The sequence below is a fragment of the Amphiprion ocellaris genome, chromosome 5 (assembly GCF_022539595.1).
Source record: "Amphiprion ocellaris isolate individual 3 ecotype Okinawa chromosome 5, ASM2253959v1, whole genome shotgun sequence".
NCBI lineage: Eukaryota > Metazoa > Chordata > Actinopteri > Pomacentridae > Amphiprion > Amphiprion ocellaris.
Window position 1 is genome coordinate 20971414 of NC_072770.1, and position 26997 is coordinate 20998410.

At 42.1% G+C, this 26997-nt stretch overlaps 1 protein-coding gene across 2 annotated transcripts in view; it reads left to right on the forward strand.

Annotated features, from left to right (window-relative positions):
- LOC111577864 (paxillin) overlaps nucleotides 1–26997 on the forward strand; it is a 31519-nt gene continuing 4522 nt past the window's right edge. Inside the window, exons 1-11 of one of the 2 annotated variants that reach the window (XM_035954667.2) lie at nucleotides 1–237; nucleotides 17241–17422; nucleotides 17543–17628; nucleotides 18816–18955; nucleotides 19166–19361; nucleotides 19513–19660; nucleotides 20346–21827; nucleotides 22815–23084; nucleotides 23362–23691; nucleotides 25315–25473; nucleotides 26322–26495. In XM_035954667.2, the coding sequence (XP_035810560.2) occupies nucleotides 225–237; nucleotides 17241–17422; nucleotides 17543–17628; nucleotides 18816–18955; nucleotides 19166–19361; nucleotides 19513–19660; nucleotides 20346–21827; nucleotides 22815–23084; nucleotides 23362–23691; nucleotides 25315–25473; nucleotides 26322–26495 (3180 nt within the window). In that variant the 5' untranslated portion in view covers nucleotides 1–224. The remainder of the gene's footprint in view (nucleotides 238–17240; nucleotides 17423–17542; nucleotides 17629–18815; nucleotides 18956–19165; nucleotides 19362–19512; nucleotides 19661–20345; nucleotides 21828–22814; nucleotides 23085–23361; nucleotides 23692–25314; nucleotides 25474–26321; nucleotides 26496–26997) is intronic. The other variant, XM_023284345.3, reaches the window with a different exon arrangement.

A 26997-nucleotide genomic window follows, 5' to 3' on the forward strand; every position in this document is an offset into this window, starting at 1 on the left:
AGAGGCAGCTGTGCGTTTTTTGTTTTTTTTTTCTTGAGTGTGTTCTTGACTCGTCGAGCAGCAGGAGGACTTGAAAACTTCACCGCCTTCAGCAGGAGACCTTCCACCGGAGAATTTGGCCGAATTTTTTTTTTTTTGTCTCCCGGAGCCGAAGCAGCAGGCAGCTTGTTGACCGCCAGAGAAGGACCGGTCCGGTTCTCAGCACTGGAACCATTTCCGCCAACATGGATGATTTAGGTAAGTTCGCTCGCCGTGAACGCAGCATTAAAGCGCATGAGAGCGAGTGCGGCTACCGTCAAACACACAATGGAGGTGTTTCCGCGGAGAAAAGGGAGGTTTTTCTCCCTCCGGTCGGTCGGTCGGTCCGTCGGTGGCTGCTGTCTGTGTTGGACACTCGTCGGTGTTTGTGTTTGAAGTTATCCGGGTTCAGCTGAGAGCGGCGCGAGGTTAAATGATCAGAAAGGCCCCCGCGTGTTGCTGGCACAAAGAGGCATCAGGACTAATTTAGTTATCAGCTGCTAAACGTTTAAGTCCACTTGATGCTGCGTTCACTGTCTTTCGTTAGATCCGCTTCGTTACACTTAATTAACACACACCAGTGCATTGCTTCCTTAACTTTCCCTGTAAATCAAACCGTCTGACATCTGATGGGACACTGAGCCCCTCCTGGTGATTGTCAGGATTACATAAGTGCCTTTTTGCTGCAGGTGGGATCACACCAGGGGGCTTTGAGGGAAAGCAATCACTCGGAGTTAGTTTGATCAGGACCTCTGTAAAGTCACGTTTGAACAGCAGCTCCTCGGCTCCAATGCAGCAGATGAATCCTGAGCTGCTCTGCCTGCAAGGATTTAGGTTAACTCCGTGAACTGCAGCACTCTTTGTGACAGCTGAAAAAATGTGGAGCCTCAGGGCAGCATTCTTATAATGAGACTAGCCTCCTGGGATGTTTCTCAAGTTTATTTAAAATAGCGTAGAATAATTTACACATGCAACTATTAGTGAGTAATGCTGGGTTTTTTTCTCACCCAGTGACTGTAAGGTTAAGTTTAGCAGGACATCCGTGAAATGCATCGAAGGAGTCGGGTTCATAGGGTGCTAAAAAAAACACCAGAAAGCATTCGTGGAGTCAAAGATGATAAATGTCTCGCAAAAGCTGTCCAAAAAGTATCGCCACCCTCTATGAGGTGCAGGTGGACTTGCTATCAAACAACTATGTTAACATGCCATTCCAGGCTGGGGGAGAATATGCGCGCAGGCTCTGTTTTCAGGTATAATTAGAAAATTAAACCTGCTGTTTTCTCAGTTTTCACCGTCCTAATTAACACCTGGATGCAATTTGCGTTAAAGTTCTCTGGTTGACGTGTTGGTGGTGGCAGCGAGTGGGAGTGCACCCAGAAAATTGGTCACTCTATATCTAGTCAATATTTATGGATACCATCTCAGCTTACATGGGTGAAGGGCTTTCCTTAAAGTAGCTGCTCAGAAAAAGGAACGTTACACAACCCAGTGTAATTACCGTGTCACAGGGTTGTAAATTCTGTCATCGTTTTAGCAGAGACGTGTAAAAATGTGACACACAAACGTAAAGAAGTGTCCTCACCAGCTGCTCACCGGTCTGACGATGCGTGCTCTGGCACTGGCATTGAAGCCGCCACAGGGGATATTACCTCCACCTGTTTATGAAAATTAGATGTAGTGGGGGAATCTAAGGAAGCAGAGTTTAAGTGAGGCACTGTGGGGATCCGTCTATCTCGGCACCCAGAGAGGACAACGAAACCTGCAGGTATTTTTAGCACAGGAGCAGCACAGTCCTTCTTCTCCAGAGCTGAGCCAGTAGCACCTAGAAACCTTTCACCAACCTCCCTCCTTCCTGCTGTTTTTCACTTTATTTGTTCATTTCTAACAGCCTTCCCTCTCCTCATATCCTCCCAACACCCCTCTTATGAAAGCACTGCTCCTGACAGACACCCTAAAAGCATTTTTCCTGTGATCCTCACATGTCCACACACACTGAGTTTGTTATATCACCAGTGCTTCCCTCAGCAACGGCCATGAGAGCAGAGCAGAGCAGCGCTGATCTCAGGCGGGGCGTCGGGGAAGGATCAGGCCCACATGCAGGGATTGGGCCTCAGCCAAAATTTATCCTCCTTAAACACTGCACTGCCCCACCCTCTCTCTTCCCACTCCCCACCATTCCTGTGGTGAACCACATAGGAAACTGCAGGCTGCAATCTATTGACAGTTTAGAGCTGACTGAGTTCGCAGGAGAGAAGATTAGCCTTTAGGAAGATTTGGATCGAGGCAGATTGTAAAGCTTGATCGCTGGCAATTATCAGCTTCTCTCCTTTTTTTTGCCAGAGGTTTGATTTATTATTCTCGACATGTATTAGTATTATTTGTGCCTGATTTTATTTGTGCAGTCTATGCAGTTTAGATGCTGTGCTGTGTTCTGAGGCAAACTTTCATTGACCTCCCCTCCTCAGCTATCAGCGTTGCCAAGCGTTTGCTCCGTGCCTCACTGCTCTGGGCCTGCACCAACAAGACATGAATGTCAAATAGCCTCCAAAGTTAACTTCATTTTACTGACTGTGATGCACTGTACCTTTCAGTATTTCCTTTTTATCTCTGCAAACACACTAACCGCCGTCTTTCTCTCCCGCTTATTTGTTTCACTGTCACTTTAGTGGCATCATTTGAAGTGAAGTGATTCCCCAGAGCCCTGTCAGCGCAGCAGCTGCAGCGTTGGATATGTCACTCACACAGTGGGCGTGGGCAAAGTAGCTCTTTGCTTAGTCCAAATGAGATGTGATGTAGCCTAGATACTCAGCTAAGACTAAATTTAGGTTGGTTCTTTGTTTATAGACCAAAAGACACATCAGACGGCTCTCACGTGAACATTTGTCAGTTTTTCTTCATGCTCTGAGACTGTGACACAGATGTTGTTTATGCCCGAATGGTCGTTTTTTTCACTCTATCAAGGACACAGTTTATTTTATTTTATGTTGGTCACTTGTTTCCATCAACTGTTTGAATTATGGTGTAGTGATGCATCAGTAACTACTCTATATTACCTTGTAGTGTAATGTGTGAAGAACGCTGTTACAGATGATTTTACGGACGCATAAATTACATGATTGAACTACACCAGAGTTTAATCTGTTGTCAGTGGTTTTACAAATTTATACTATGCTCCTTAAATGATAGTCATGGTTTTGCTGGTGTCTCATGTTGTTGGTGAAAATTTTGAAAATATTACAAATCAAATCGCAATATTTGTCATAAAAATCACAATGCCATATTGTCCCCAAATAATTTAGCCTTTGCATGTTGTTGAATTGTCCAGTCTTTGGACAGAGGTTGGTCAGCTGTTTCCTCCTGTTTCCAGTTTTAGTGCTAAGCTAAGCTAAGCTAGCGAGCTGCAGGCTGTAGTTAACTATTTGCCAAATAAATAGTGTTATCGATATTCTCATCTAACTTTCGCCAAGTAAGCAAGTACCGTATATGTCAAAATGTTGAACTATGCCTTTAAATACAGAGTCAGTCAAAATAATGTTTACACACATAAGGAAAAGAAAAACTTGCATAAACATTTCAACACCAAATTTATTCAGACATCACGAGATTAATACAAGTTACCTTTGGCCTCGACAATTACAAGAGGTGCTTACAGTGGTGGCCACTGGCTTCCAGACATTTATGTTATGTTGTAGAAGTACTTGTGCAAATCAAATATTTATGCAAGTTTTTCTTTTCCTGAAGTGTGTATGCATTATTTTGACTGACTCTGTATATGTTGCGTCAGATTAGAAGTCTGCATATTCTAACAAAAGATTGTGTTACAAACCTGGGCGTGGATTTTTAAAGACCTGGACATTTTCATGGAAGGAATTTAAAAAAAAAATTCTATTCAGTTGCATCATAGGAAGTGTTGGATCCATTGTTTTCTGGATCTGACTTATAATTGGGACAGAAAGTCAGGCTATATGTTGCTTCAATTATTACTCTTCTTTTTGAATATGGCCACCAACCTTTACTGAAGTGCAGTTCTAAATCACTTGAGTACTCCTCATTGTAAAGTCAGTCTAATCTTGGAAGTTCCCATTGCCAGAAATCCCCTCCGCTGAACTTCCTCTTAACTAAAGCTAAAAAAACAAGCATCTTTAGTGACCCTTGGCTTAATGCAACAGGGGACAAGTCTACACTGGATAATAACTCTCTTGTGCTTGACACATGCACATAAATTACAAATACAGTCAATTTAGCAGCCAAACGCTTGAGAGAATTCCCCATATCTCCTCCTGGGTTTGTCCATCTGTTTGACTTTAAAATGAAAATGCCTGCAGGACTTTGAAACATATGGTGTAGGCACACAAACACACACAAAACAAAACTTAGGCACGCCCCTGATCTCAGACTGCTGGTATGGACAGACAGCTCTGAATGGGAAGCTGACTAAGCAGCGACAGCTCGACACTCAGCCAACCGTCCTGTCATCTCTCATGGACCCAGCGCACCATAACAGCAGCCTGCAGGGTTGATATTTGAGCAACTGCTGTGGGTTTTCAGAACCGGAGTTAATGTGGGAGGAGGCCCTCAAGCTGAAAAACATATTTAGGCTCAGTGGGATGCAAGCAGAATCTCTCCATCCTTAGGATCTGTGTAGTTTCAGTCTCCCCGCAAGTCATACAGTGTATTTACTGCATGCACCAGTCGTGTCCTGCTTTTTGCCAGCTGAGCTCACTGAGCCATTTTATTGGGCAGCTTCACATCCAGCTTGACACATGTTTCATGACAGGAAGTGCCCTTAGTAACCTCAGTCTTAGTGGCGGTCATGAGTCTCCTTTGCTGCTAACCAGCATCCTTGAAGGTCACAGACGTAGTGTTAGTCATTGCATCTTGTGGACATTCATCATCCTGTCCTATTTTGTCAACTTCCTTAGTGGTTTGCCTTCTTAAAGTTCTGACTCTTTGTTGTGTTTCCTAGCAACCAGGGCTGCTCATTAGCTTGATACGGTAACCTGGTGTCAGCAAAGAAATGAGAAAAAATGAGGGGAAGTGTGGTGCAGTTGGAGCACATTTTGTGTTATGTATTAGGTGCATGTGTGTGTGCCTAAAACCGTTATCAGCCTTCCTCCATCCTGCTGTGCTCTGGTGGGTTCTGCCTCCCGCTGACTTTGCTGTGAGATTCTCATCCCTGCCAGTCTGTCAGTGACTGACAGCTCAGCTGATGCGAGCCGGAGAACAGCTGGTGTTACAGTTTTGTATTGAAGATAAAAATATAATTGCAAAATTTCATTGGGTGCACCAAAAGGAACCATTTGTGTTTCCAAATGAGTTCAACTGCTGCTGAAATACTGTTCCTCTGCTTCGGTGTAATGAATCACAATTAGAGCTCTCACAGTGTCAGATGGCCTGTCAAATGCACCTGCACAATTTTTCAGACTTTCCCCTAATTGGGTCCTGAATGTCATATTTCTAGGAGGGTGTATTGCTGGTGTGGCTGCAGGCTGAGATAACACATCGCTGTTTTATTAGGAAATGAGTTTGTGCCCAGCAGGTTTCCTCTGGCTTTAGTGCAGGTTTAAATAGTCATGAAGAGGCTGCTGGTGCTGCCCTATTTGGGATATAAAGCCACCACAATGCAAGCCTTTGATGAACTGGGAAGTTGGGAGGATGGAGGAGAAGCGAGAGTGAGCATTAGTGTGTGTTTCAGATTGCTTGAGCTTCATCTGCATTTACAATCAGCATCTGGCTTGTTTAAAGAGGATCATTCAGGAAGAGTGATCTAGACCCCATTTGAGTTAATGACAGTATTGATGCTGGGATTACCACTCCACAGGTTTATAAGGGTGTAGGCTTAACAAGGGCTCTCTCTCACACACACACACACACACACACACACACACACACACACACACACACACACACACACACACACACACACACACACACACACACACACACACACACACACACACACACACACACACACACACTAGGGTGTGTGGGTTCTGGCACATGGATGGAGCTGATTGTTTTCCAGTAAGATGATTTTTTGGCCTGTTTCACAGACCTCACTATCCCTCCTCTCCATCCTCTTTCCTCTGTCCTTGTCCTGCTGGAGGGGGGACAAAGAGCTGCTTGTTTCTGGTGCTGTGACCTACTTCAATCCAGAAAATGCAGAACTAGACAGAGCTGATTATTAATAGAAGCGGAAATTGTCCATCCATCCCTCTGTCTATCCACCCAGCTATCTACCTTCTGATGTTTATCGGGGTCTGGTTTATGACATTTGCAAGCTATGCAAAGTAGCTCAAAACTCATTCAGGGCCCGACAAACAATTATTGACTCAAGATTAAATTACAGGCTTTTTCTGGAGCTTTTAATCTCTGTCAATGAATGATTACAGTTAAGTCATAGTAATGCTACCTACACAGAACCAGTGTGTTAGTATTGTAGCTGTGATAATGACACTACTGTGTGGCTTAAAGCACCTTTGTTCCAGTGTAGCTTCTGCTTCTAGTAACTACACAGTATCAGGTTCCGTTCTGTATATAAACCGTATGGCTCGTGTTTGGTAGATTAATGGTGTACTTCAATGTATTTTCACATGTATTAGAGAAAAAACAACTATTAATTTAAAAAAAAAAAAAAAAAAATCACTAGACGGGTAACCTCTAGTGTGCCCTCAGTTACGCTCTTATGCAATAGGTGGAGTTGCTTTACCTCAGAACATTGCTGAGGTTTTTCTGTTGGCAATAAGAAGGTGTTTGAGTGAATGGTGAGATGTCTTAAGTTTCACTACAGTTGTATTTTAACAAGTCAGCCGGGTGGATAATTTGACTTTGTTTTTTTTGGTTTTGTTTTTTTTACTATTTTAAAACCTGGATAAAGGAGTAATCTCTGTGCAGCCGTTTAGGAACATTGTGTTTGTCTTTTATTTTGCTTGGGGCTCTGTAGTGTGCATCTGTCCCCTTAGGTTATTTTCACTCAAAGTGCACATTTAGCTCGTGTGCAATTCAACAAAATGCTTAAAATGAGCGTCTCTACCATTTTCTTCTTGTTGTCTTCAATAAATACACCCACAGTACAGCTGAAGCATTTTCAAAGTGCTTTCACCACTGTTGCAAGCACACAGAGGCCCAAAATAACCACAGGGGCAACGTATAAACCCCAGGAAAGCTTTCGCGCCCACAAACTACCTCTGTCTTCCTCTGTAAGCCTTTGACTGTGGGCAAAAAAAGAAAGAGGGGGGGTAGGTGGGAGACAGCAAGTAAGAGAGTGTTTCATCTTTTGACTGGTATTATTTTAGTTACAGATACTCTCGTTTCCAATTTTTCTTTTTCAATTCTCAGGCATATGTAGGGGTTGATACATTATTCATACATTCAGAAATCCTTTAATTATTTTATTCTCTCTTCAAATGAAATTATTCTGCTCAGTGAATATATATTGACTCCTGTGGGTAATAGGTTTGCAGCAAGGATTAAAAAAAAATTAGAAACACACCCCACAAATCATGAAAGAACAGCAAAAGCAGCTGAAAAAAAGAAAAGCAACCATGTTAGAAAGCAGCAGAATCAGAAGTGACTTGAAGGCAGGCAAGAGAGGAAGTGGAAAGTGAACATTCATAACTGCCAGTGCTGCAGTGTGATAATAATAAATAATAATACAAAAGAAAATGTAACCATTTCACATCAGTGCTGACATTATGGCTTGATGTCAGACTATTTAGAATAAATGTGGTTAGAGATGCTAGAATGAAATGTGCAGAGCAACAAAACCTTTGAAAAGGAATACCGGCAGTCACAGCTGGAGTGTATTTCTCAGCTGAAAGCTCTCAAAAATGAGACTTAGCACTTTCAGATTTTGCAGAAATGAAAAGTGCATTACAAATAAAATGTATTATTATTATTATTATTATTATTATTATTATTATTATTATTATTATTATTATTATTATTATTATTAGACTGAACTGAAGACATATGCAGATAATGCTATAAAACTATATGTTGTGTATATATACAGGATTTTGTTTGTACATTAGCACGAAGTTGTTTTTTACTGAGTGCTGTTGGGGTTATATTGGTTAGACCTTTCTTAACCGTACTTTTATACTTTGTGGACTTCCTGCATTTGTTGAGGTTGAACATACACCAGTTTCTGGTAAAGCATCCTCATCAGCAGCCTGAAAGGGTTGTACTTTCTGGGTGGAAGTGAACAGAGATGAGGCGTCAGTGGTTTCTGTGGTCAACTGTCACTCTGCTGTCGTGGTTACACACTTCTTCAGATGAGAACTTCAAGTGCTATATGAGCAGTTTGAGATAAAGCTTATTTAAAGAGCTGTCCAAGCTCTTCACCTTGGCCTCTGGTCATTCTAAGCTAGATTAATCACCTCTTTGCAAACATATGAATGTGGCATCTAACTCTCAGCAAGAAGAATAATAAACACACATTTGTCAAAATGTTAGACTGTTCTTTCAAATTATGTTTTGCCCACTTACAGGTAGCACAACAAGCTGTCAACACAACCCTGATGTATAGCTTCACCTTTTAAGGTTACAGTTGCTTTTTTTTGTCCAGTAGGAGCAGAGTTTGGATTTATTGTAGTTTTGCCAGGTTAAGATATCCAGTATTCCCTCTCCTTTTAGCTCAGTTTTAGATTCCACTAACTTCTGTAAGAAATAGTTCCTCTGGTGCTAAATGCTTTGCTGTACTCACAAGCAATCCACTGACTTTGTGTCTCTGCTGTTTGGTGTTGGGAAGGTTGTGTACGGTGGGTGTCAGAGTGTTTGCCAAAAATTAGCTGCCCACTGAGGCTGAAAATGCTAATGTAAGAGTGAAGCAAAACAGTAAAGGTGCAGCCTGGGGTCTCTTTCATAAAATTTGCAAAATGCAAACTGTTAGTTGGAACATGAGCTCAACGTCTCCTTTGTTAATTTTGGCACTTCATACTTCACCAACTTAACACCACATTTGCAATCCATGCATGATCATGGGGGTGGACTCTAGAACTCCCAAATTTATGTGCAATTTCAACGTGAGAGTTATTTTTGAAATGGGATGCTGGCACCATTTGCAATCTGTATACAACAATCCACCCATTCCATCCATCAGTTTTCTTCCTCTTACTCAGGGTTGGCTCAGGGTGGCAGAACGCTAAGAAGGTTGTTCCAAGCATTTCCTTCCCCAGCAACATTTTGTAGCTTCTCCTGGGGGATCCAAAGGCATTCGCAGGCCAGATGAAATATGTAATCAGTTCAGCAACTTCCTGGTGTCCTTCTTATCCTATTTAAATACCCAAACCACCTCAACTGGCTATTCTTGATGTAAAGTAGCAGCAACTTTAGTCTGAGCTCCCTCCTGGTGTCTGAGGTCCTCACTATATTTCTCAGCCACCCTACGAAGGAAACTCATTTTGGTCGCATGTATTCGCGACCTCATTCATTCATCCAGAGTTCATGATCAAAGGTGAGGGTTGAAGCATGAATCAAGCCCTGCTTGCCAGCTGTGCTCCGTCTTTACCACAATGGTCCAGTACAACGCCCGCATTACAGCTAATGCTGCACCAGTCCATCTGTTCATCTCAAGCTCCAAGTTCCTGAGATATTTAAACTTCATCTCAGACAGCAAGTCATCCCAACCCAGAGGGAGCAATGCAGTGGTTTCTGGCAGCGAACCAAAGCCTCAGACATGGATGTGCTGACTCTTATCTCGGTCGCTCCACATTTATGTTTGCAACCTGATCTCCAGTTCAGTAAAGCATAGTTGCCGTAAGTCCTAGTCACATAATAAATTGCTAAGATAAATAAGTTGATCATACCTACCTTTGGCATTGCTCATTAGATGGTGGCATGTAGATAGAGAAATAAAATATGGGGGTCTGAACTACATTATTTGCTTTACATATAAAATGTGAGAACAAGGCGATCTACTTTGATGACTTGTTTCTTATGAGGAACAAGGCACAAAACCCTCAAGCATTGCATCCTGACATTTGAGAAGTTGGAGCCATTAAATGAAATGATTAATCAATACAAAAATAGAAGCCAATTAATTTTCTATTAGTTCACTCATTAACTGCTGTGATTCTCAGTATGGCATTACAACAAAGGTCAGTGGAATTAGACCAGGGACTTGCTTGTACTCACAATATAGAGCAGGGTTAGAAGGAAATATAAATGCACCAATATATTATATGACTTATCAGTTCACTGATGCCACATAGTCATATTTTTACTAAAACTTGCAGGAACTCTAAAATGATTTCTCCCAACAGTTTGGCTTCATGACCTCTGGAAAATGGCAGATAGTGTGGACAGTAGGAGAAAGCAAATCAGAGAGCTAATTAATCTAATTGAAATTATTAAAACTGAATAAAAAAGACCCCACAGTACTGTGAATACATGCATGATTCCTGCTTTTTGCCTTTTCAGAGGGGTATTTTTTACTTCTTTGGTTACACTGATATTGTTATGCATCTTGGATATTGTGATACAATCATAAGTGTGTGCAATGTATCATGATAGAGTTGTATCATGAGCTATTCTCTGATTCCCCTATTAGTTCATGGTGTGTTTGTGTCTTAGCTGCCAGGATGGCTCCTGCTTTTTGACGATGATGTTTCATGTCACATTATTTGTCATAGGCTGAAAATGTGTGCCTCCCTGCTCTGTTTACAGATGTCTTCTTCCTATAAACACATTTTAGTGCTTCAATAATTTAACAATAGTCAGGAGACAATGCAAGGCTGTAATAACCTCACTAATAGTGTGTTTGCACACTAATCATTCTCTCTGTTTGGCAGAAAATTCAGTGAGTTTGTGCTGCCATACAGCAGAATTTATTCTGAGTTGAGTGTGGAGTGGATTGCTGCTGTGTAAGCAGCTGTATTCTGTGATTTAATTGCAAGTGTGGGCTGTGGTGCCATTTCCATGTATAATATCCTCTGTAGCACTTAATCGATCTTGACATGAGGAAACTTCATCCAGACTCTTCTTTATACAGTGTACAAGTTTATGACATGGAACAGCAAATGTAATGTAATTTACGTGTGTAGGCTGGTTGGGTGGTCTGTAATGTCGTACTACTGCTCTGACCAGCACGATCATCCATCATCTACCGTACGTCTCTTCTCCCTCAGGTCAGGGTCAGGCAGGAAAGTATTTATAGTGCTCCTAGATGCCTCCGTCTGGCTCTGGTACGTGTGGGCAGCCGTGCTGAGAGGCACCTGTGTGCAGTGTTGTCGCCTACTGTTGCACCTGTGTGTGTGTTTCTTGTGTGATTTAATTTTGCCTTGTGTGCCTGCTGAAGCGCTCCAAATGAGCACAGGCACAGGCCTTCTGCTGTCTAACACGAGCCCAGAGGGGTGTAATGCATAAGTGCATGTGCACCCGTCTTGTCCTGATTTTTTTCTTCTCCCGCTACTGGTGCAAGCAAAGAGAAGGATTCATCATTGCTGGGACGTTCTGTCAGCTGGTGTCACATTGAGAGGCCATCTCTCTCACAGCAGAACATGAAAGACTGTCGCTTCATGCCGATGTACACTTAAGCTTCACACCACTAGAGTAGTCACTGCAGATTGTTTCTTACAATAGAAATTGTTGCGGCACTGTATTGCATTTTTAAACATTACATTTATGACACTCCCTTTTACTTGAAACTGATTGGAAACAAAATGTCTTTGTATAATCTCTGACTTCTTTGTTTTCCTTCATCTGTCCTGTCTTATCTTTTCTGTCTTATCACACCGTCTTGTTAGGTTGGTGTACACCTCACATTTCTCTCCATCTCTCTGTTCTTTCTCGCATATATGGAAGACGAGCTGGGGCATGTTAGGAATTCATATCAGCCAGCTTCCACCTTGCAGCACTTCAAATATGGGAGGGAAGAAATGAAAGGAATGAGAGCAGGGAGATGTAGAAAGGAGGTCAGGGAACACAGGTGAAGTTGCTGCACAGACCGGTAATATTCACCCTGTTTGTTTTCGCTTTGGTGTCAGCTCATATCTCAGAAAGTGCCACTTGATTTGTGAACCTTACAGATAAAGAAGCCTTTACTGTGTACCAACCCTGAGAGGAAAAAGCTGGAAGGTGAGCCCAGCGCTCACACACAACTCAACATCGCCCCCTGCAGGCTGTTTTATGCTGTTGTTCAGTTGGATTACATTTGATGGGACCAATTTCCTGAAATGACTCACTACCAGCAGGGCTAAATAAACAAGAGTGGATGTGTTGAGTAGTCGACAGCATTGATTCACTCCATGCAGTGGTCAGCAGTGATGGGGGCTCATGCAGGCAGGATGTCCTGTCAGGGATAATGGAGGCTTGCTTCTGTTAACATCCATGACTTATAGTGATCAAAACTGTCAGGAGGTTAGTGCTCTTGGACTGCTTTTCCTAATTAGATTCCATTTATTTTTTATGCAGTGTGTCACTGTGAAAGGTAGTGATTTAGGTGCTGATGCAACATCTGTCCAGGCCTTCACTGCCAGCATACTTCACTCTTCAAACGGTTTCCTTTCCACATCCTCCCTACCCTCTTCCTGCTACCCCCCTCCTCCCTTCATTTCCAATTTTCCTGCCCTTTTCATCCCTTCTTCTGCCACCCCAGTCTTCCCAGTCCCCTTTTTATCTCCCTCTCTCTCTCGTTCCTGTAATGAGCCCCGTGTGAAGCAGTGCTCATGTAATTAAAATGCACACCATTCATCTGGGAGGAAGGGAGTCTCCATAATCTGTGTCAACCCACATTTTAGCCTCTGAGGATTTGCCTGCTGCGCGCCATGCACACACACTTCCCAGTTTCACTCGCTATCTCTCATGACACTCCCACCTCCATTCCTCATTGTTTGAGCCCAGCTGCGCCCTGCCATGTCACTGTTAGTGTAGTGTGCACAGGAGCCAACCAAATGCTGTTTTCCTGTGTTTATCAGCTGCAAATGAAGATGGAGAACTGTGTTTAATAGATGCACGCAGTTTGTTAGATCTGCATGTAACCTATTTTACTGCAGGTGGTGAAGAGCAGAGCTTACAACATCCTGCTTCCCAGGAACTTCGGTATCTTAAGGCTTTGCATAACTTTGCCCTTAAAACATCTCAAACAGAAGTTTTCCTCCAAAAATATGCTCAGCTACAGTTATTTTCAAAAGGTTTTGCCTCCCTTTTTCAAGGATAACGATTCACAAGGCTCATCTCATGATTTAGCTCTCATGTCTCATGAGTTCCTCGTTTTACTGTTGTTCCATTTTTGGTCACTGGGGAACTAGTCTGTGCTTCGCAGTGCAGTCTGTGTATCATGGTATGTTCCCTTGGCAGAGGAGGCTGACACACCTCTGTGTGTTTGTGTAGTTTGTGGATGGGTCAGAGCATGCCTCGCATGCAGCACTAAGTGAACAAAGACAACCCTGAAACTGAACTAAACTATATCCTGATGATTTGGACAGCACTCTAACCGTATAGTGAAGGGAAATGAGTTGTTGAATTCAATTAGCTTGCTTAGTTTTGATAAGAGACATTAAATCAGTCATTAAAGGTACTACACTCACACAAGCCAAAGCCAAAGAGAATATGTTTCGTGTAGCCTGAGGGGGAATGTTTGAGTAGTAACTGTGTTTTAGTGCAGCAGGTTCCTTATAACCAGGGTTAAATCTAGTTCAGCTCCAGACCTAAGTTGATTAACATCTCTTGTGTAAACCATCTGGACTATCATCTGTTGACTGAGGTCTCCACCAGCTGCAGTAAAACTTTGTTCTGACATCAGTAAGAGATACATACAGAGCCTTGCAGATACCCTCACCGTTTATTTATGCAGTATTTCAGAGAAGCATCTGATGAAAACTAAATTATGCGTTGGCCTGTTTTCACTGGATTAATGTGTGAACTTTCCTGGATCTAGTCTTTTTTTCTTTGGTTTGTGCTTCTGAATGTGTACATCTGTGTAACATAATGAAGTACTGGCCAAATACTTAGAATCTGGGGTGGTCTGTGGAGAGAGTAGTTAGTCTGTCGTGACTTTAAAAAGCACATCCTTATTGATGTTTCTTCAATGTTGCTTCATGTCATCAGGATACAAACAGCTGATACCTGAGATCTGCAGTAAAAATTAAATTCCAGATGTCAGAATTTAATACATAGTGTATAATGTGACGTATTTCTATATGTTTTCTATGTGTTTAATTAATAGAACGTTTCAACGTTTATCCTGGTTGTTACTTGTGACATGTAACCAATCAGATAGCACTCTGGGCTGGACATTGTTCAAGACCACAGAATGACTATAGATAAGGATGCTGCATCAGAGCCAAAGTAGTGCATTTTTAGATTAATTTATCAATTTTTAACAATGCCGTAACACACCATATGGGCTCATGCATGCTGAACAGAGGAACCCTGGTAATGGATCACATACTGCATTCCCCTACATCCACTCTGTCTTCACTTTAGTGTCAAACAAAGTCCCTATAGCCCCATTAATAATAATGATAATCGTAATAATAATATAATTACATCAATAATTAAAAACAAAACAAAATATTTTTTGAGCTCTAATCATGGGAAATGTTGTAAAGAAGAAGTCTTAACCTCTCCAGTTTTGACACAGGAAAACCTCTTAGAATAAGTTCACAGTTGTGCTGACTTCCTCTTCTAGTGGACCAGAAGTGGAGCTGCAATGTTGAGCTTCAGATGCACCTGCCTTTTATCACACACCATACTTGGTATTCACTGTAAAGACTGACACTTAAATTGTTTCTGCCTCTTCACTTTTATGGGTGTGTGTATATATTTTTTGTTGTTGTTACTACTTAGTAAGTGATGAAGACGCACTCGGAGCTGGCTCCAGTAGTGTAAACAGTGAGCTCTGCTGTGTTCATAATGAAACTCCAAGGAATGTAGCCGGGCTTCTGTGTCCAGAGAGGACTCTTTGCTGTGAAACCCAGTCAACTGGCATGTTAGCGATGCTAGCCATGCTAACCATGCTAATGCTAAGTCAGTCTAAGTGGATCTGGTATTGATCTGGCTCGGCTTCTGCTGTGTCTCCTCTCTGTCTGGAAAACATTGCAGTCCAAGTTACCACTGTGCTCATGATACTATGGTATACCAAATATTCATTTTTAGGTTTGTAATTAGTTTCCTGTTAACTCTTTGTAGTGGTTAGAAACTTGGCCTTACAAAAAACTCATAAACTAATAATATAACTGTACTTAAAAGACTTAATCTAATGTAACATGTAGCATTAAATGTGGTAAAATGAGTGTGAGTCATGAGTAACCTAAGCAGAGCCTGCACTGACAGCATGAAGGAGGGGCTGATTATACCCCTTTTATACCTTTGTGATACCACTCCCTCAGTTGGGCATGTCTCTGTTGATAACAGCTCTGATTGCTCTCAACTTTTCTCATTACGCCACGTTGTGCACTCCGTTACCCTCCCTTACTCGCTTGGCCTCCTAAAATCCGACAGCTTCTGCCTCGGAGAAGGTTTTCAGTGGTTTACGTGAGTAGTATCTCTTACTTGAGCTTTCAGGCAGCTAGTTCAGAGCAGGCATAGCAGTGGGGAGGTGAACCTAACTCCCAGCTATTAATTTTAACCCTCTGTTCTGCTCTCACTTGCTCCCCCCTCCTCCTCCTTGTCTCTAGTGTTGATGGTAGAGTTAAGAAAGGCAGTTCCTGCCTGGCAGACAGTGTGTTTAGGTTGCCCTCTTCCTCCTCTGCTTCTTCTTTCTCTGCATTATCTCCTCTTCACTTCACCGACTGTTCCGTTTTGTGTTTTTTTAAGGTATGTCTCATCTCCTTTTTACTTAAACTATGAGTGTCTCTGTCTTGACCCGGTGGTTAATTTTAGGCTGGGACCTCTGTGGAGTTTCTGCTGTTGAACATACCTTTGCAGTAGTGGTAATATCATCAGAATTTCTTAAAGAATATTACAGTTTGAGTAATTTTCAGTGGGCTTTCATAAATACAGAATGATACTTGTGATAGCAACTCTTACTCACTCTATTTACAGTTGTGGTTATTTATCCTGGAATTTTCTGCTTGTGTACTATCTTGAACCCTCCAACACCAGTGTCTTTACTTGCCAATAATATACTGGTCTACTGACATGAGGTTTTAACAGAAACTGTTAACAGATATTTTAATCATATGAGACATTTCCTTTTAGAACAAGCTTGTTTTTATATTTAGGATTTTATTTTTTAGGACTCGTGAAATTCTACAAGAGAAACTAAACCCTGCTCTGGTGAGTGAGTGCGCTAAAATAAGCCCAAGTGCTCGGTAATACAGCCTGTGCTCTTCATTAAATCCCCTATAATGTTATGTGTCCCTCTACCTACTTGTTAGGGCTGCTAAATTAGTAGTTGTTCTCTTGGACTGCTTTCCTCTCAAAATACCAAATAACCCCCGGGCTCAAATTTGGTAGCTGTCTGGTGTGTACACGGTGAACATGACCACACACACCTGGTAGCAGATTTTACTGCAGGTCTTGGATTTAAAACTTGTCAAGAAGATTGCATGCAGTTGAGGGTAAATGAGTAACTAAAGGAGTGGTCATGACAGCCAGCATGATTCAACTTTTACAGCTCCACCTCTTCTGATGTCAGTGCACATGGGTCTTTGACAAGTTGCGAAATAAGCAGTAATTACTTAGTGACGGTGAATGCAAACAGAACATGTGATGAGTCGAGCATTGTTCATGGGAATTTTAACCTTTTACTAGTGTCTGATGGTATGGATTACGTCTGTCATTGGTTTACACAATGTTATATGGTGATTAATGTAGTGATCTAATAATTTTTTTGGAATTTCAACAGAGAAACTATGTGTAGATAAACTGACCAGATATGAATGTCTTTTTTAGGTTAATACACTGCTGTTGCAATGCAAACAATCCTGTAAAATGGCTATGAAACTCTGCACATTAATTTAGAAAGATTTGAAAGGATAGCAACCTTGGTAGAAATTGTATGGCTGAGTCTTTCACCTCACTGTATCTCCTAACTCTGTCTGAATGTATAGTAATTTTCAGAGCTGTAGTGAAAATATCAAAAGCTGAATAATAATCAATTTTACTTCTTTCTGCCTTTCAAAACACCCAAGGACACCTTATTATACATCAAAGAGTGACGCCGCACATAAGTAAACAGCAAAAGCTAAAATCAAAGTGGATGTGACCTGACCAGATGGGATCACAGCTGAGTTTTAATAGTTATGCTAATCAGTCTGTGTTTTGTTTTTCCATAGATGCTTTGTTGGCGGACCTTGAGTCCACAACATCCCACATCTCCAAGCACCCACTTTTCCTGTCTGACGAGACCGCCTACTCCTTCCCTGTTGGGACTCAGGGCCAGCCAGAAATCTGCTCTCCTCCCCAAGCACCACCAACTCCCTCTGAGCGAACTCTAAACGGACTTGATGAAACAGAGGTAAATGCATACATTATAAATATGTCCTCGGGGGGGTTGAACTTAGATGACTCAATTAAAAACATAGTTTGATTTATTCAGGGGTGAATAACTGGTAGTGACTTTTCTTTCTCTCCTCAGTCCTTCAGCTCAGCTCAGAGAAGTCCCTGGTCTAGAGACAGCAGCAGTCCGAGCCAACCCATTGGTGAAGAGGACCACGTATACAGGTTAGAACTGAGGTCATGTTAGATGGATGGTCTATTATAGCACACTGTAACTTTCTGGAAACTATATATAGATGTGTTTGCATGGTACAATATATGTGTAAAACCTCTGCAACCTCTACCTGACTAAAGCTAGAAACAATGAACTAAAATCTTTGAGAAACTGGCTGGCGTTTACACCTCTGAAGATCAGCATTTCCTGCTCCTGTCACATTTTTACTCACTGTGGCCTCATTTCACTTCATTCATTCACCGCCACATAAAGTTCTGCTGTTCTATGGAAACTGCACAACCATTGCTAGAATTAGGGAGACCTCAAAAAATCGTTTTTGTTAAGTACTACGAAGTTATAATGCCATCAGTCAAAACAAAATAGAAGAAAGTTGGATTTTTACTCATTTCACAAAAATTGAAAAACATTGTTCCAAGAGCCCAAAGGTGATACCATTACTGGAAATAAATGGTGACTCCTCATACTATAGATACTTTTGTACTAACATATTATTATGTTTCCGTACGCATCTACTATCTGCTCTATGCAACATGTCAGCCGAAAAGTCCCAGAATTTTTGTCACGTTGCAATTGAATCAGTATTGACTTTCCTGTTGCACTGAGTGCAGAATTTTGGTTTTTTACAAAATCTTTTACTGACAATGACTTAGTTTAGGCATATTCTTAAATGAGACATGTAGAATAAAATGATTTTAAATAAATATCCACATTCTTAGCTTAGGTGTTTTTTTTCCACCAATAAAACGGTAACATACAATTTGTTCAAGGACTGTTAGAAAATGAAAATTTTATGAATCTTCCTGTTTTGATAGTTTTTAGATCTGATGAATAATACTATTTTGATGGTTAAAAAATAAATAACATGCCTTTCAAACCTGCTGGTGTCTTTTGTTGTTCAGAAGGTAAAGTCCCTGTCCAGTCATTGATTAAACCTTTTAAAAACACACCCTTGTGTATCAAAATGACATATTTAGAAGTTTTTTTCTTAAAAAAATAATCTCCTCCTGCCCTAGAATGGCTCAGATGTCTACGTCATTGCTACCTTTAGAATGTGCAGATCCTTGAAGTCCCAGCCTCTATCTCCATCCGTATCCTTACAGACATGTTAACAATGATTAAAAACTTGATTTTCACAAAAAGGAGCCTTGAGTATTTGTTGTCTTTGCACTCTGTACAGTTTCCCTAATAAGCAGAAGAGTAGTGAGTCATCAGCTGTTGCCATGAACTCATCGTTGGGCAGCAACCTGTCTGAGCTGGACCGCCTGCTGTTGGAGCTGAACGCTGTCCAGCAAAGCACCCCAGTCTTCCCCACAGAAGGTACATACAGAGATTACTTTACAGTTTACAAAACATGCTCTCTCAGGTTTCTCTGAAGGAATGCACATGTCACTATCTAAATCTGGCAGTTCTGTTTTTGTAGTGTTACGCTGTGATCTCATTCTCTCCACTGTATTTTGTTTCTGTTCTGTTGTTGTGCTGGGAGTTAATCCATAAAAGAAATGCGTATATCTTTCTTCTCTGTTGTAGAAGAAGCAGCTCCACCACTGCCTGCCAGCAGCATCATCCACCATATCCAGGAAAATGGAGTCTCCACTGCTGGCAAAGCCGCCCCACCAACACTGGATAAGCCTAAACGTGGTGCAGCAGCTCGAGGAATAGAAGATGTACGACCAAGTGTAGAGAGCCTTCTGGATGAGCTGGAAAGCTCAGTGCCCTCACCCATGTAAGAGAAAAACAACACAGCAGGGAAGGAATTGTACTAATATGTGCAGGGGCTAAATTAGAGCCCACATATATTAAGATGATTGTTTTACATTTTCATATTTCATTGTAAGAATCCACTCATTTTATTGATTGTGATATTTTTTCTGTAGTCCCACACCTTTGGTGGTGTCAGATGAACAAACAGATGGACAAGAGGAAACACTATCACAACAACAAGCCAGAATGTCTGCTTCCTCTGCCACCAGAGAGCTGGATGAGCTAATGGCCTCCCTGTCTGACTTCAAAATCCAGAGCAATGTGAGTGTGGCTCAGAAGTGGGTTGAGTTTGGGCATTTGGGGTTTGTGTGTTTGATTGAAAATAGTTATTTTTGACATTATGTGACTGCTTATGATAATGCTGCATTTGGGGTAGAAACGGTTTGGATCAGACTAGTTTTCTTCAGTGTTTTAACCATTTTTGTGGTTTTGTAATTATTGCATGGGTTGCTGCTGCCAGTACGGTTCCACAACAGAAATGGTACAGTTTTCCTATATTCTACTGCTTTTTCTGTTTCATATTTCATCTTTAGTTAATTGGGCTTCACTCAGAAACAAACATTTTTGCAGTGTTACAGTGGCATCAAAATGGTAATTGGGCGGTTTAATTTATCTTAATGCAATATGCTGTGTATTACAGCATTCAGTTTTGCTGATACTGAAGAAATTACGGCGATGTGTTAAATTTGAAGTGATGGTTCCTAACCCTTCTATCTCCGATGGCAACTATCAAGACTTCTGTTCAAATACGCAAATTGAATTTATTACATTAATTTTAAGTCCATTTTTGTGACATAGTAACTCTACCCTAGTTTTGCTTTGTCTGAGACTCTTTACTGTTCATTCCGTTCATTCTCTATTTTCCTGATCTCATTCTTTTTTTCTCTACCACTTTGTATGTCCTGTCCTTGTTTGTATATTGCGTTCATTACATCACCTGATTCAGTCTGGCTCTCAGCTGTCTGTGAATCAAGATGCAGTAGACCCTTTATTTGTTGCTGGTTCACCACTTGTCCAAGCAGTAGCCGAACCATCTGTAACTCCTCATATTGGTTCAGTGGATACTCTACCACCCTCAAGTTGCACTACTCCCTCCTGTACACCTCTACCACTGGAACTCCACATTGATGAAGATGGTTGTTCAGCCCCCGCATCGTCACGTAGTTCCACTGTAGTAATTACATCATCAAAGAGCCTTCAGTACTCCCACGTCCAACAGAAGGATGATGGTGACACTGTCACTTCTGAGATCTCACATGTGGAGAAGGTTACTGTCTCCAGTCCTGTAAAACATCCTAGTCATACTGAAGCCAACAGCCCAACACACATGTCAACTAATAAAGTGTCTACTAGTGTAGTCTTAAGTCCACTGGGAAAGAGTTTAAGTCCAGTAACTGTTGGCAGAACATCTAGTCCAGATCCCGCTGCCAGGAGCTCCAGTCCAGCAGTTGTTTCCAAGAGTCCAGTTACTGTGTCTAAAAACCCCAGTCCCATTCTTAGAGCTAAGACTCCCAGTTCTCCTGACATTAAACCTAAAAGCTCGATCCCTAAAAGTCTCAGTCCTGCTCCCATAAGTCATAGTCCACATGGATCTACAAAGAGCAATAGTCCAGTGACGGTGCCAACCACTACAGAAGCAGTGCCAAAGACCGCTAGTCCTGTAACAGTTCTGAGGCTTTCAAGCCCAGTTCCAAAAAGTGCAAGTCCTGTGACAGTCCCCATTATCTCTAGTCCGTTAACTGTCCCAAAGAGTGCTAGTCCAGAAAGAGTTCCAAAGTGTGCTAGTCCAGTGACGATTCCAGTACTTTCAAGTCCACTTCCAAAGATTGCAAGTCCTGTAACAGTTCCTAGCATCTCTAGCTCTCCAGTACCTAAAAGCTCTAGTCCTGAAGCAATGCCAAATAATACAACCCCAATAATACTTCCTCGGCTTTCAAGTCCAGTAACAGTTTCAAAAAGTGAAACTGCAGTTTCCAAGAGTCCTGCTTCTGTCATTAAAAAGACATACACAGTTCCAGGCACCTGTAGTCCCAGAGCTTCTCCAGTTTCACTTCCTGCCATCCAATCAAGTAGTCTGTATGCCACTCCTACCGATAATCAGGGAGCCGAAGTATTGGATTTGACATGGCCTTGCCGGGAGCCTTTAATGGATGATGCTTTAGACAAAGTCTTAGCCCCCGACTCCACTCGACCGAGTGAGAACCAGCCGCCAGCTTCGGTTACACCTGGAGATGAGGACAGATCTTGGGAGGAGGAAGATGGAATTTACCCTGATCTCAGCCGAGAGGGAACCCTGACACCCATGACAGAGTCCAGCTGGATCGACGAGTGCTTCACCCCCTCTACCTGCCCTGGGACACCAGATGCAACACTGGACCTGCCTCTACAGCAGCCCTCTGCTGTTGAGCGACTATCTGCTTCTGGTCAAGTAGGAAGCTCGCCTTGACTCTCCCAAAATAAGCTGCTGGCATGAAACTATACAGAATTTAAGACTGAACCTCTTAAAGGTCCTTTTGTTATTTGGCAATGTGGCCTAAGATATAAATAATCTGTGACACTAATGAGACAATGGCTGTGTCAGGTAATTGTTCAAGCAGAGCGTATCTCTCCATGCTGAAATAAACTTATTTTGGGAGAGCAGCTCCTACAAGCGCTTGAGGAGCTGTGCAATAGTACGAACATGTCGAGATGTAGAGAAATACCTCAGTCTTTGTGGTGTGATGCATGTAGTGTCATATTGCAATTACAAAATGACTTGAGGGAGAAGTCTCCCCATAGACATAATTTGTGGCTGATGTTGTAAGCACTGCTGAAAGGATGTCGATGCACGTTCCCACTTGCTTCATTGGCATTGCTGTGTTAGTCATTGGACCTGGCCTATCATGTTTATTCAAGTTTTGCATCGCTGACTGTATCAATACAAAAACATGCCAGGAGTCCACAGTAGAGGAGATGTTTTTTCCTGTTTGCAAATCCATATATACACCAAAACTGCACATGAATTTAAAGAAAATACAAGAATTTTGCTTCTTTGATCCTTTCCCTTGCTTTGGCATGTGCAGACATTTGGGAAAGCATTTTATGATAGACTTGTGTTGTCTTGACTTCAGCTGTCCAGCATGCCCCGCCAAAGATTCCTAGCTAGTGTTAAACAGATTTGATAGCAAGGATTGAACTCGAACAGAAGGCTGTGCTTGGCTTCTGCAAACAAAAACAAAGAAATATGTGCGTGCCTGAAAAACACTGCATAACATTTTGACAGTCCTACTCTGAAGCCACTGCTTGAGTGTTTTTGCCACTTGGCTGAGACGTCCAATGCTGGGCCCCGTCCTGCTTGTGCTTGTAACCCAAAATGGATTTTCTGGTGAATGGCACAATCTGAGCTTCCCACACCTCCTTATCATCCACTTTCCAGCTCAAGTCGGTTATCCGCCGCACCAAAGAGACTTCCAATGTGCATCCGATGTTTAGGGAGGGATTGTTGAGACGTAAAATGGGACCAATCATTGTGAATAAAAGCAACTCACAAGATCGACTTATTGAAGAGCTGCAGGGAAAACTGGGGATTGGACGAGTGGAGCGCAGGCGTAAACAACAGCCAGATGATTGGATGACAGAGGGAGTCATCGTTATGTCCAACCCTCAGCGAACACGGGAAGAAGGGATTCAGCCATCTGTGGATAAGGTAGACAATAGACGTTCATAGCAGGACCACATTAGGTCAAGTTGGACATAAAATTTCCCACTCATGGTTTGGCCCTTGATTAACTGCCAAAAGTAAAATATTTAGAAAGTGTCATCACCTTGCCATAAATTTGCATCTATTTTTGGCAGTCATTTTACACAGTTGGAGTTCTTGTGCCAGCTTAGTTTCACCTTTACCTATTCTTCATTCTGACTTTGTTTTCGTGTCTTGTCTTTATGCTCTCCTTTCTGTGCTGTTTCCTTTTTCTTCCTTCCAGATCATCATACCCCCTGAATCTCCTGTCCCACAGAGAAAAGTCCTCCCCCCTCCCCAGTCTCCCCCAGCACCCAAAAAGCTACCCCTGGTCAAGCAGACTCCTCCGCCACTACCTCCTCCCCCTCCGACTCCCCCTCCACCTCGAGAACCTACCCCTCCACCCCCAAAGGAGCCTACTCCTCCTCCTCCCAGGGAGCCCACACCGCCCCCTGTCCAGCCCCCTCCATCGCCTAGCCCCCCACCCAAGCCCGTCACGCCTCCCCTGCCTCCCAAGGTCTTTGTATCAGTGGGTTGTCAGACAGACTATGACCCCATCTTCCCACCGATGCAGGCATGGACCACCTCTTCATCTCTGCCTGTCTTCCTCTGTCTCATCTCATACTTTCTTTCATTTTCTATCACACACTCTCTTTTACACTTGTTTTACTTGCGCATGTTTGCGGATTATTCAGCTATTTATGGGTGTTGTAGAGCTTGTCTGGTCCCTGGCTCTGTTTTTGGCCCTCGGTGTTGAAACAGGTAACCTCTTTTAAAGCTTTGTCTGAAATCCAGTCAGTCCAGGTTATGAGGGGTGCTGACATTCAGGCTGGAGAGACTGAGCCCCTTTTCTAATTCTGACATCTGATGGCGCCAAGAGCCGTGTGTTCAGAGAGCAGTGGAGAATTTCAGAGCTTAGGGGAGAGCGGAGTGTAACTCCCCAATATTCCCGTTACACTAAGTGTCCTGCCATGCACAGGAATGGGAGGCTCGCAGTGCAACCGTAACCTAATCTGCCACATGACAGCACAGTTACCACTACAATTATAGCATGTCTCACAGGACTTAAGCCAACAGGTCCCATTAGGTTAGATACCGGCCTGTTGTACCACCACATCTTTAAGAACCTACAGTGTCTTTATTGAGTGATGAAGCTATGGGGTAGCAGATTGAGACAAGTAGTGTTAAATGTGCATCTGAATCAAATTCTTACTTTATTTAGTTCAAGGTAAAGAGGTTATTTGAGTGTAGGGGTTGTGTGGAAAGAGTGTAAGAGAGAATACATGGAGCAGAGTTGCTATTTTTTCTCTCAGAGGAATGTAGAGTCATGAAGCTCCAATAACCACACCATCTGAGAAGGTCTGTGTTTGCTTACATTACAGTAGCCAGACACAGCCACACACAATGTTGATATTAGAGAGTCATCATGAAGGTCTGCAAACATGGCTTAGAGTTGGTCAGAACTTTTTTTGTTGTGGTTGATATGTTGTTAGCTTGTTTTGGTACTTTGTCTCCCTTATCTTTCTGTACCTGAAAGAGAAGCAGACAGATGACCACCATCTAGGTTCACTACATGTCTCTCATCCACTTAGTTGTAAATCATGACACAGATTCAGTTCAGATTCAGATTCACTTTACTGTCATTGCAACAAGTGCAACGAAAAGTAAGGTGCAGGCCATACAGTGCAAAATACAAAATATATATATAAAAGCTTTGTAATAATAAAAACAAAAACAAAATGACAAGAGCTCTGGAGAGTTAGTAGATCTGTGTTTGCTGTGTAGTGAGAAATTATATGTGGTGTCTATAAAATTGCTCACTTGATGCTACCAGCAATACAGACAGAGACCACTGTAAATCACAGTTACAATGACAGCTACATGAAGTAATCCAATTTGGTTTGCGAAGTAATGTCATGACAGTAGGTAAGTCCAAAATGATGACAACATGCTGTATGTGGAACACAGAAGAATTGAATGAGCAAAGAGAGCGCTGGTTGTTAGACTCACACCAACAATAGCATGATAAACTACTTGTACAGAACTGCCCAGAGCTGAATAAACAGCTCTGACTGATTATTGTAAGGTCTTCCGTTGACATATTTACTGCATACAATTAATGTAAGTGTTTCGGTTCTGTTGTTGATCCCCCTAAACATGGTATAATAAAACCACTTTGGTCTTCCATCTCTATCAGATCCAGTCGCAGGGAAAGACTTCTCCCACTGCTCCCCCTAAACCAGCCAACAAGCTAGACAACATGCTCGGAAGCCTGCAGTCCGACCTCAACAGACTCGGAGTCCAGACGGTGGCTAAAGGTGTCTGTGGTGCCTGCAAGAAACCGATTGCTGGACAGGTAGTGACACAGAATCACCTGCATTTAAACAAACATGAACGCTCAGATGAAGTACACATACAAAATTGGAACTTGCCTGCTTTTAGGCACACATTCTGTGGTATTTACGCACAGAATACCCAAGAGGCTTATAAAACATTCTGGTAGCAGTTTTCTGTTAATAGTGTGGTGAAAAGAAGATTGCCCTCCAGATTTATTTGCCCAAGTTGGATGAGTTGTGCAGTGTTGGCTCATGTTTCACTTATCTCGGGCTGTGCTGATTGCTTAATGTCAAAGCCACTCAGTCTATCAATAATTCAACTTTTATTCAGATGACAGCCAATAACTGGAGTAATATAGAAGTGCAGCAGGCACTGTGTGTATATATTAAAATTTTACTTTGTGAAGGCATTTGTGTGAAGACTTTATCACAAGCACACATTATAAGTAATCAAACTGAGGTTTTTTGTGTGATGTATGTGACTCATTTAACTGGCAGTACTATTTTAGAGTAATTGCCTTACTATTATTTATTTTACCTGCATATTTTCATTAGCAACTCAATAAAACTACTGCTTCAAATCTAAAGATACCGATGATGGACTAATGAAAGCACATATGTTCACAAGCAGCATATAGATTTGTTTTTTCACCAGAAATAAGATTTAACTAAAATGAAGTAGGACAAATATGAAGCAGTAAATGGTTGTTGTTTCTTTTAAACTTTGGGTTGTGAGATCTACATCTGCTGCTGTTTACAGTATTCCCTGTGCATCTTAGATGCTGTGCTCCAGTGACTCTCTCTGCTGAGCCAGGTCTTTTTCTTTGCAGTTCATTCCTTATTAATGCCCTGTGTCTCCCCACACCAGGTGGTGACAGCCATGGGCAGAACGTGGCATCCTGAGCACTTTGTGTGCACCCACTGTCAGGAGGAGATCGGCTCCAGGAACTTCTTTGAGCGTGAGGGGCAGCCTTACTGTGAGAAAGACTACCACAGCCTGTTTTCCCCGAGATGCCACTACTGTAATGGACCCATACTGGATGTTAGTAATGCATACATTAACATACAAGTACACACACACACTCATGTACACAGTTAATGGGCTGATAATGATATTTATTTATTCATAACCTAATGGATTAGGATGCCATTATGGATGCCTTACTGTAAAAAACATTCACATGTTGGAAATTGCTTTTCTCTCCAACACGCAGATACTAACATGCATACACGTGTGCATGTACATATGGTTGGTCCTAGAAGCAGATAAGCAAAGTGACTTCTAGTTTCCTTTGGCATGCAAACATTTACATTCCAGTTACCACCCCTAATTATGAAACGGCTGCTTGTTGTACTGAGAGTTTGATGGAGAGCCGTTATCAGTTTTGTGTCTGTGTTCAGTGGGCAATCCAGCCTGAGATATAGTTTAGGTGTAGAATAGCTCATAGAAATGCAGTTCAAATGATAATTTACATGTTCTTGGCAGAATGTTGCAGTCCCAGAGGCTAAACTAGATGCAGAACAGTTCGTAAAATTTATTGGCT